Here is an 11,620-nt window from a genome sequence, read left to right as displayed (position 1 = left end):
AACAGTCCAGGGGTATTAAAACTGTGTTGTAATGAAATCCCCGGTAACACTGCAGTGGGGTTTTGGTGTAAACGTAGAATCATAGAATGGTTTGGGTTGGAAGGGACCTTAAAAGATCACCCAGTTCCAATCCCTTTGCCATGGGCAGGGACACCTCCCACTGGATCAGGGGCTCCAAGCCCCACCCAACCTGGCCTTGAACACCTCCAGGGATGGGGCAGCCACAACTTTTCCAGGCAACCTGTTCCAGCGCCTCACCACTCTCATAGAGAAGAAATTCTTCTTTATATCAAGGCTAAATCTGCCCCTCTCCAGTTTATACCCATTCCCCTCATCCTATCACCACAACCCTTTATGAATAGCCCCTCTCCAGCTTTCTTGTACTGGAAGGCCACAATAAGGTCTCCTCTGAGCCTTCTCCAGGCCGAACAACCCCAACTCTCTAAGCCTGTCCTGATAAGAGAGGTGCTCCAGCCCTCCGATCATCTTTGTAGCCTCCTCCGGACCCGTTCCAACAGCTCCATCTCCTTCTTACGTCGAGGATTCCAGAACTGGACACAGTACTCAGACGAGGTCTCCCCAGAGAGCAGCAGAGGGGCACAATCCCCTCCCTCGCTCTGCCGGCCCCGCCGCTTTGGACACCGCCCCGGAGGCGGCTGGTTTGCGGGCTGCGAGATCGCGGTGTCCCGGGGCGGTGCCGCCCCGCTCTGCCGCCGGGGGGCGCCGCGGCCCCGCCGGGGAGAAGCGGAGGCGGAGGCGGTGTCGGTGCGGGCTCCCGCCCCGGCGGCTCCGCCCCGGAGGCCGGCACGCTGGCTCGCTCGGCGGCTGCGAACATGGCCGAAGTCGGGGAGGACAGCAGCGGGGCGCGGGCTCTGCTGGCGCTGCGCTCGGCGCCCTGCAGCCCCGCCGCGCCGCCGCCGCCACCGCCGCCCCCCGCCGCCGCGGGGCCCGTGCTGGCGCGGCTGCAGGGCCGCGAGTTCGAGTTCCTGATGCGGCAGCCGGCCGTCACCATAGGCCGCAACTCCTCGCAGGGCTCGGTGGACGTCAACATGGGGCACTCCAGCTTCATCTCCCGGCGGCACCTGCAGCTCAGCTTCCAGGAGCCGCACTTCTACCTGCGCTGCCTCGGGAAGAACGGGGTGTTCGTGGACGGCGCCTTCCAGCGCCGCGGAGGCCCGGCCCTGCAGCTGCCGCCGCAGTGAGAGCGGGACGGGGAGAGGGGCCCTGGGGCTGGGGGAGAGGGGAGGAGAGGGGCTGCAAAAGAGGAGAGGGGCTGCAGGGAGGAGAGGGGCTGCAAAAGAGGAGAAGGGCTGCAAGGAGGAGAGGGGCCGTGGGGCTGGGGGAGAGGGGCTGCAGGGAGGAGAGGGGCCATGGGGCTGGGGGAGAGGGGCCGAAGGGCTTGGGGAGAGGGGCTGCAAGGAGGAGAGGAGGAGAGGGGCTACAGGGGGAAGGGCCGTGGGGCTAGGGGAGAGAGGAGGAGGGGAGGATAGAATTATAGAATCATAGAATAGTTTCAGTTGAAAGGGACCTTAAAGATCATCTATTTCCAACCCCCCTGCCATGGGGCTGGGTGTAGAGGACCTGCGGGGCTAAGAGAGAGAAGTGCTGGGGGGAGAGGGGCTACAAGGACAAAAGAGGATGAGGGGTTGATGGGGAGGGGGCTGCGGGGAGAGGGGCTACAAGGAGGACAGGGGCTGTGGGGCTGGGGGGAGAACAGTGGCTGGGGGGGGAAGGAGAGGAGCTGTGGGGCTGGGGGGAGAGAGGCTGAAGGGGATGGAGCTCGGGAGAGAGAGGCTGAAGGGAGAACCAGGGCTGGGTGGAGAGGAGCTTTGGGGAACGATGAGGGGTCCCTCAGCCCCACCAAGGTGGCAGGAGAGGGGCCTGAGATGATGGTGGGGAGCGGCCACTGAGGAAGAGGGCAGTGATGGGTCGCCCCAGTGCACAGGGGCCTGAGGTGGCCATGGGGGGCAGCCTGTGATGTAGGGGACAGGGATCCCTCCTACACACAGAGGACCTGAGGGGATGTTGGGGGGACCCTTTGATGAAGGGGAAAGCTTGAGACAACCCCAGTGCACAGATGGCCTGAGGGGATGATGAGGGGCTGCCTCTGATGAAGGGGACAGTGAGGGATCCCCCCTGCTCACAGAGGGCCTGAGGGGACCGTGAGGGGCCACTTGCTTGAAGTAAGTCCCTATGGGTGAGAGACCCTTTGTGCTACAACAGAGTGACCCCTTGCCTGATGGAGATCCTGAGGTGGCAGTGAGAGATGTCCACCTGGTGACCAAACAGCAGGTCCACCTCAGTGTCAACAAGGGATGTCCTCACCTTCCCAGCCTCGCTGCTGTCTGTGACTGAGAAAGGGGGTGATGTTAAGGCTAGAGCTGCTCCCTCTGAGGGAACCACATGTCGGGGAACAGTGCGAGTGCCTCACCTCAGAGCATGCCTGCCGTGGTCATCACCCTCCATGCTTGCCTGCCAACAGGCTCTTGTTCAACTGGTGGCCCTCTAAGGGGTTTCCAAAAGATAAGTGTGTGAAGGACTCTTGTGAGTGAACTAAAACTTGCTACACCCAGGGCTTGTCTTCCCAAGAAAAGATCTAGTGGAAAAAGTTGGAAAACCACTTTGCCAGAGTGCTTATTTTAGGACTGGCAAGTTGGGCGTTGTTCCTGGTGTCTCTCTGGGGTAACAGAAAAAAGAGACAGTAGGACCGGGCCAGGGGTGATGTTGCTTGCCAGGACCCCTGGAAAGCAGGTGCTCAAGGTGTCTTTTCTTCATTGAGGAAGGGGATGGCACTGCAGGTAGGGTTTTCTGTGCTAGCAGGAAGGTGATTGTCTGCGGTGTGATTTAGATAAACTCTCTTGCAGGAAGAAGAATGAGGTTGACATTAATCTATTTCTTCCTCGCAAAGCGTTGTTTATGGTTTCTGAGCACTGTCCAACTACTGCAGTACTTCACCCCGGGGGCGGCAGCGTGGTAGTGGTGGGTGATGTAATTCCCGGGTGCATCTCATCAGGTCATACCAGACAGACTGTGTTTAATGTCATTTCTGAGTGAAAACACACTGTAAAGGCAGGAGATTGGGTTTTTATGATGTTCCACTCAGCTTTTTCTTGTTTGTGTAAAACATCTGTTTTCATCTGACGGATTTTGGCTTTGTTACTGTTTACCTCCAGCACCAGGGTCCTGGAGTTATCCCTCTCTCAACAGCCTGTTGCTCAGGGAAGGGTTTTTTAATTACTCATTTCCTCTGAAGGCATCTTCATTTTGTACTTAGTAATTTAGTTATAACTCCCTAGCTGCTTGCTCTCTGAGGCATTTTGGTTTGTAACGTGTTTCATTTTCTGAAAGATATGACCTTTAGTGTCTGTTTAATTATTCTTGCATTGTAAAACAAGACCACCTGAAGCCCAGGGCATTTCTGCTGTCAGTCCCTCTGGCTCTGGGTTTATCTGTGCAAGCTCTCTCCTCTCTCTCATTCTCTTTCTTCAGCTGGTTAATCATAAGCATTGTGCTCAAACTCTCAAGCACTGGCTTTTTTTTGCTTATTCCTCTCCCTTTCCCTTTGCTCGTGACTCTCGGAGTGGGAATGGCAATTTTCCTTATTCATCACTTTAAAGGGAGGAGTTTAATGTACAGTTATGAGCTCTGCACAATAAGGCATCCTCTTTGCTTGGCTGCTGTTTGAGCTACATAAATAAACTTGATGCTCCTCCCTTTCTGACTTGTAGAGTAGGAAAATGTTTTGCATCAATCTAAAGGAATTTGCCCCCTTGCTTCGAACAGGTAAACAACTCCTTGCCTTCTGCTGAGCAGTCAAGGGTTTGTAACCCAGAACACGGGAAAAAAAAGTGCTGTTGAAACTTGGTGTATACAGACCTGATTGAGGCTTAAAACTGTTTTCCTGTCCACTTTCATCTCCAGTCTTGAAAAACCAGACTATTCCCTCCTGGTCACCACATACACACCACATACATAAGACACATTCCTCCAGTAGACAAAGCAAAGTGCTGATTGGTGCCTTTGCTTTTCTGTATGCTTACTGCTAGCTAACTAATGTCATCAAAAATATGACAAGGTGAAAATAAGTCTTAGCGCACACACTTTACATTACGAACTGGATTTTTTTTCTGGACATTCTTTTACAGTAGCTCTACTGTCCTGTTTGATACAGCCACACCGACTCTATGTTCCAGCAGAACATGCAGCTTATGTTAAATTTCAGGAATTAATGGCCATTCCATTCAATGATTGAGATGGGAGGTCCTTGTGATGTGGGGTAGTCTTCTAATAACGGGTTGAGTAGTTGTTCCCCCCCCTTTTTTTTCCCCTCCACCTGTAAAGAAATATGCTAAGTCCTGTTTCTCTTGGACCAACGCAGTCACTGCTGCTGTTCTATTACAAGCAAGGGAGGTGCTTGTGTGTTGTGAGATCATGAATAGAAACAGAGGAAAAAAGGTGTATTTCGGATGCAGTTCATATTATTTGTTGAAAAAATAGATTCTGAACTCGTAGACTGTTTCTGAGGTTTTGTCTCGCTTCACTTTTCCTGTATGAAACTTCTCTGTAATGAAGCCCTCTCCTTAGTTTGGATGTAGTTATTCCTGAAATTTATGGAAGATTTTGCCAGGAGGGGTGGGGAAGGAAGGAAGAAGGGTTTCTGAGTCTTTCTTGAAGACTCCATGTACTTCGTAACACAACAGACTTGTTCTGAGTCGAGGGCCTTTTAAAAGTTTCGTTATCACTTCCTCCATCCACATCGTGTGTATGGATAGTCTGCTGCAATGAGAATTTCACTGCTGGGCGAGAGCATCATATTTCACAGCTGTGTTGCCACGGAAGATTATATTTCACAGATGTGATGGCATAACTCTGAAGTATAATTTAACAATAATGACTGATGAGGAGGGCATTTCCTAGAGGTTAATGGCAGTTAGAAACAACAGGGGTGGATGAGTGGAGAGCCAGCAATACGACTGAAGACCCCTTAATCTATTTAATTAACGTGTGCCACACTGCAACAGGCATTACATGTATAAATCAAGGTGAAATTATGGAAGTACTTATATAAAAAATAAGTGCTTTGAATCAAATTTTTATTTTATTTTTTAGCTGTGCAGGAAGCTGAAAATCTGTGGATAAAATTCTGTGTATTTTTCTATTAAAAAAGACAGAAACTCGTGACTATTAGCAGGATATGCACTAGATCTTTGAAACTATTGATACAAGCGAAAATGTAAAATGCATCAGGAACCATTAGCTGGATCACTTTTTCCTGCCAAAGACAGTAGTTTTTACAAGTTTACAGGATCAGATTAGTACTGAATTATTAACTTTTTATTTGTTATCTTCAAAATTGATTCAATTTTTAAAAGAAGTGATGATAACCAGTTTGAGATTTCTGGTAATTAATGTGAGCGTTTATTTTATTACGCACACTCCAAACAGAAGCAGTTGAAGTTAAGCTTGCTAACCCGAATTTTAAGCAGCTATGGGTCAGGTTTTCAAGTGCTCCTAAGTGCAAAAGTTCTGTTGACTAAAAACTGCGAATGTTGATCGAACATAGCCTGGTAATAGCACTTGAGCCTTCTGAACTGAGAGCTCAATAGATTGGAAAATGGTGCTTGTCTGTGAATATTTCATGGGATATTTGCTTATTACTTCTGTGACCGTTTTGTATTTTTGCAGTAGTGCAAAATGGAGCAATGAGTAGTGCAATGGAGCCTGAAGTTTTTATTTTTCAGTGTAAATGGATACTTCCAGTATGATATTTTGAAGCATAAAAATAAGTTTGTAAATCTGTTTTTCTTTTAGCATCTAGGAAATAGAAGAAATAAATCGAGTATTTTAGTTTAAGCGTGAAGTACAAGGGAAGTAAATATATGGATGCATGAAAAGAAATTAAAACATGGTGTTAAAATAAAAAATAAATTTATTATGTATATAAGCCCCAATATAAACTGAAAACTGACTCTGCATGTGAAGTTTTATTAAGAGCATGCGGCTTTATTTATAATGGGATTTTCCAAGGTAGTTAATAAACTTGACAAAAATAAATAGTCCAGTACTCTGAGCACGTATCAAGGTGCTCATCCTGTAAAGTGTTATGCGTGCATTAATCTTGCTATATTGTGAGTACACAAGTTCACTTCAGCATTTGGGTAATGGAGTGTCTGCGTTTGGGGTTTAGTAACCAAGCAGAAAGTTGAGAGCCAGATCCAACAGTCTGCTTGTTTCCTTTTCAAAGGGTGATAGCACAGGCTGTTAGCCAGTAACTCACAGCACTAATTAAAGTAAAAAAAAAATCCACAGACTCTAGAAAAATGGAGATATGCACAATGTATCGCAGTGTTTTGGTGACCTCACTAACCGCTCGGCCTCCATTCTTGTGGTTAGAATGATGCCATCATGGTGTGTATGAGCACGGGTATCCTTACATCTCGGTGGGAACTGCAAGCTGTATATACACATAGTAAGGAAATGCTCTGACCACATAACCGCGATTCCAGAACTAGCTGTTTCTGAGATGTTGCCTGTATATGTTGACTCTGATACCGCCTTATGTAGTTTTACTTTTGAAGTATTTTTTTTTGTTCATTTGAAATGTATAGTTTGCTTTGCTGCAACTTGTGGTTGTAGGTTTTACTCTTGCTAGAAACTCTTAAAGATCGACTGCCTTAGTGCTTCGTCTGATACTTTTCATGCTGTTATTTGATTTCAGAGACTGTCTTTGAGAACCAGGTTTCTGTTGCACAGCGAGATGGTGATAAAGGATTACTTGATTTTAATTACAGGTTTTATGTCAAGTAATAATTTTTGGCTAAGCAGCTCAATTTGTCATGGATTATATGAAAACATTTAAGGAAAGTTTCTCTCGTGTGAAACTGCTGCTTGATTTGTTGATTCAAAAATAGCTGTGCTGGAAGTCAGGTTGTGAATACAAACTAATGCTGTGCACAACTCGGTGTACATTCTCTTATGAATTGTTTTAAACCAAGCTTGATTCAGTTTAGCTGTGCCACACTCGTCTTGCACATTCTTGTGCGTAGTCTTAGTTATAAAGGCTTCAAGGTAGTTTTAAGTGGTGCTGAGGTAACTTCTTTGTGTTTAACAAGCTCTCAGTCATGACATGTGTGCTTAGCCGGCTGTGGGATTGTTCCAGATGGTACTGTTGTGGTTTTATATAAATCTAAGGGTTGAATGAGTGTCAGAGTCTTTGATTTTATGAAAACAGGAATAAAACTGATGAAATCTCTAGTAATTCACATCTTAGTTGTTTTGGTGCAAGCTGTGTGAGCATCCTCACTGCAGAGTGTCTGTTTTGGCTTCTGGTGACAAATCAAAACAATGCTGTTCTGCTCCCCTACCTCCAGAAAACGGGACACACAGCCTTGCACCAAATAACTGAAAGCATAACTGACAGCCAGATTAATGTGATTGTTTTCTTTGTAAGAAAGCTCCTAGTGACTGTGCTCTGATAGCCATTTGGCATCAGAGCTGTTCTGTGGGATGCCCAATTCTCGTTTGGTGTTGCCGTTTCCTGGAGGAGTAGATGTGGTAACAGGATGTTGGTAAAGAACAGGAAACTACTTGAATTTGCTACTTACGCCAAGCAAATAAAGCCCTTGTGTAGTAGCTAAGTGTGTGCTGTTGACAGAAATTTTTGCAGCAGTTGCAGCATGTGGAGCTTGGGGAATGTGTTCAACTGTGCTTTGGGGACGTCACTCTCAATGCCGTAGGTTAACAAAAGAGATGTTGGCTGGTTAAGTGCTTCTTAAACCACTGTTCGGAGAGCTGACAGTTACCTCCAGCAGGCTTTCTCATTTAGGGTGGATCTCTGCTAGCACTTGGCTCTGTATCAGTTCTTCTGACACGTGCTAATTTTCTTTGAGCTCCTTCTAGCTCCAGTAAGTGCCTGAGCAGGCAGTGTCGAGTGTTCTGTAGTCAGGGCCAAGGGGCACCGTAACCAGAAATGCTTAACAGACCAAGCTTCACCTTACTGCTGGATAGATGTGGATGAGCCAGCTTTCCCTTCCAATCCAAATGGAAATGTGGCTTAAAGAAAAATCACATGCTTTGAGCTGGTGATGTTAATGAAAATGGAAAGGAATCATCTCCTTTGTTTTCTGTAGTTTCTTTCCTTTTTCTTAATAGCAGTCCAGAGCACAGAAGCCTCCATCACATGTAGCTGTACCTAACACCGGCTTTGTTTTATGAGTCTTTGGCTCAGCCTCCATCCCTCTAGCAATTCCCTGAGATTGCAGGCTCATGGCTAGGATATCCAATTCAGGATTTGTACTTTAAAACATCCAAAGTAGAAGTGTGAAGGCTAAATATGCTGTAGAGCTTAGTCTGCAGTGGTTAAGGTCTTTGTCTTACAATTTAATATGTGTAGGACGGTCAGCAAATGCCACAGGAAGACTGCTGAGCTTGTGTGGTGCTTTCTGGCTGGTAAACTTGGGTAGCTTTGCAGCGCTGGGTTCTGTATCTGAAGTGGCTGGTGGGCGCCAATGTACTACACTGCAAGATTGGCACCAAGAAACATGGGGAGCCAGAGGTTTTGCAGTGATGTTTTGAACGAATCTGCAAGATGAAGAAGTTGAAGCAGATTTTTGTCTCCTGAATGTGGGCTGTGAAAACACGTCTTAATGTACTTCTAGATTTGGTTAATTGACTAATTGTGAGTACAAATTACTGTGTGGTCTTAATGCAGTCACTTCAGTTGGTAGTTCAGTATTAATCACCAAATAGTTCTTTCAAGTGTTTATAAGTCTTCCTATTTCAGTTGACTGCAAACTCCTTATAAAAGCAAATAGATGAGATGCTTATAGAGCAGATGAACCTCTCACTTAGGTAAATGTGAGTGAAAATTTCTATCCTTTGTTTTCATAGTACAGATACAATTTTACTAATGTTTGTTCACTCTTGTCAACAAATGTTTTCTGCTAGTAATTCACATCTTTGGTTTCTTCAGAACAGCTCAAGAAAATGCATGCATACATTCCTTCTGCATGGCACTTAATTTTTATGAAATATATATTTTATTGGACAGTAAAACATTTAAAGATCTTAATGGCCTAATTAATACTCTGTGTCCACTTCTGTCGTGTGTATTTTGCTCTTCATTATCCTACTGCTCCTTTTATCATGGCCTCATGCATTTTTAATCATAAAAATTTTGAGCAGTCTTGAGAGAACACTCTGTTAGAAGCCTGTTCTTTGAATATTGAGCAACTCTAAGTAAGATTTGATTGATAGTCCCTTCCCTCCCTACCTAATCTATTTTTAGTAATTTAAAAGTGAGTTCAGTTTCTTGGGTTGTCATTTGTGTATGTGTGATTTACTTTGGTGCTTTTCCACCCTCCTTTAAATGTACCAGATATGTGATTTTCATGTTGTTTGAGGACATCTTGACAGTTAGGGAGAAATAATGTAGAAATTAATTAGGAGCTTTGTTCTAGATGAGGGAGCAAAGATGGACAGTCTTTGTCTGGTTCTGCTAATATATACTGTGTGATTAGGATAGGAGGATAAGTAGAAGAAAACTTTAAGTGCATTGTTACTACTTACTTTCCTTTTAGAAGAAACTTGGAGCATAGGAGACTTTTCATGTACCGGTGCAATCCACTCCATCTTTTAGAACATAACGAGGAGAGAAAAATTGTGGCAGAAGTGGTCTAATCTCTGTGGCATAGGGTGTCCCTCACATTCTCTCTGCAATGTAACATTATAGCTATACCTCTTTTTTTCTGCTTCATCTCACTTTAAAGAGTGCCTTGGGAAGTCTTCCCACACAAACTGTTTTAATCTTCTATCTCCCTTAAGGCCACATACAGAAGCCACCAACGTTTTGACTAAGCAAGACTGGACTCCCTGCAGAGCCAGTTTGTACACTTGCTAAAGGAATTGTTCTTGAGCAACTTAAGGCCTTTCCTCTCTTGAGGGCATAGGAACTATGGACTCTTAAACACTCAAAAATTCTGATTATGTGGGAGGAGAAAAGGACTGGGCACAGAAAGGAGATTTTATTTCCACCTGATGGATAGATCAAAAATGGTTTTGCTTTTCATGTTCAGTTTGAGGTGTAGCCCAAACTGGTAGGGGCAGGCTCTTGGTGGGGTAGATGTGCCAATTGATATTTATTTATTGATCTTTTTCTTTTTTAATTGTTTCATGGCTTGTGTAACACAGTGTACCTTGGATTGGCTGCCTGCCCACCATGCGTAAAGGGGTGTTGACTGTCAACAAGCCTGGCAATTGGGTGGCTTTGCTTCTTTCTGTCTTGTCCATTCAGCTGTATGATTATAATCTCTCTTTTTCTACCATGTCTCCCTCAGATACTGTCTAATGAAACAAGCCCTAATGAAACTGTTTTAGCACTGCAAAGACCGGCAAGGGAAGTCAAAGGCTGCCACATGCTCTGCTGCTGATGTCTTCCTTTATGGAATATTAAGGCAAGCACTGCAGTTTACTTCAGGCATTCTTGTGAGAAAAGTCCTAATGTGTAGTGGTTCCATAAAAGTGTTGCTTGCATTTTTTGTGTTTTGTATAAACAGTGCAGTGCAAACTGGCTATTAGAAATAGGCGCAATCAAGTAGTTTAGACTTGCACATGATCTGTTTACAGTTGAACATCCCAGATCAGTGCTCCTCTGCAAACACAGCCACAGAATGAATTTGGGAAACAAAATTGTTTTGATGGACGGTGATTCTGAATCCAAGGTCTCTTGCTGACAAGCGAGAACCACTCTTCTCCAGGTGGTTCTCAGTTTCATCCTGCTTTGTGCTGCACAAATAGTGTTGCAAATATGAGAATTCTTATTAAAAAAGCTCTGGCAGAGAGGGACTGGAATCCTGTTCCCTAAAAAGCTGATATTGTAAACTATGAAGTTGGTATGAAGCTTCCAAGTAAGATAAATCTGTTAAAGTAAAATCTTTCCATAATTCTGTATCAAATACTGAGGCAAGGGAAGGGGAGTATTAGAAGATGCCAGTAATATGACAAATTAACCCTAAAATTTCCTGACTTACATATGTGCTGTCACTTCGCAAGAGTCATTGTCGCTTCAGTTGGTTAAACTCCTTTCAAGGAAGAAACCCCACAGCACAGTCATATATGCTGGCAGGTTTTAAAATACCTTAACAGTCTTGAGATTGGTTTACCTTATTAGCAGTCTTAGCTATGTCATGCTAGATGGTCTTTCACAAGCCAGTCTAGTACATCTTCTTCTCCTGAATCACAGGAAAATTCTTTTCTTTTCCTATTATCTAGTAGGAAGGAAGGTTGTTCCTAGGATTCTCCTCTGACTTTTATTTTCGGTGTTGTTATTTTGGAGGCTGTGGGTAGATGTCCCTTTGTAGACATTTGTGTGAGAGATGCTCTGAGTTGCCCCAGACGTTTATTTAGCTGCAAGTCCAGAAGATGTCAGCTTTTAAAATATTTAAATTGCCTCCAGAGCTGCTTTTAAAACGGTAATCCTGGCTTCCTCTACTGGGTATTGAATGGATTGTGAGATGCCTTCAGAGGGAGTGGAACGCACTTGAGTGAACGTTTTGCAAAGCCTGCCTCCATATGGATCGTTTTTTATAATGTACATAAATAGTACATTAGCTCTTTCAAATCA

General features: G+C 45.0%; 1 protein-coding gene across 2 annotated transcripts in view; it reads left to right on the top strand.

The window, feature by feature from the left end:
* The first annotated feature begins 815 nt into the window (after positions 1–815).
* FOXK1 (forkhead box K1) overlaps positions 816–11,620 on the top strand; it is a 53,885-nt gene continuing 43,080 nt past the window's right edge. For both annotated transcript variants that reach the window (XM_054080610.1, XM_054080609.1), the window contains exon 1: positions 816–1,198. In XM_054080610.1, coding sequence (XP_053936585.1) covers positions 834–1,198 — 365 coding nt within the window. In that variant the 5' untranslated portion in view covers positions 816–833. The remainder of the gene's footprint in view (positions 1,199–11,620) is intronic.

This window comes from Cuculus canorus, chromosome 15, assembly GCF_017976375.1.
Source record: "Cuculus canorus isolate bCucCan1 chromosome 15, bCucCan1.pri, whole genome shotgun sequence".
In the NCBI taxonomy this organism is placed as follows: Eukaryota; Metazoa; Chordata; class Aves; order Cuculiformes; family Cuculidae; genus Cuculus; species Cuculus canorus.
This window is presented reverse-complemented; position numbering and strand designations above follow the sequence as displayed.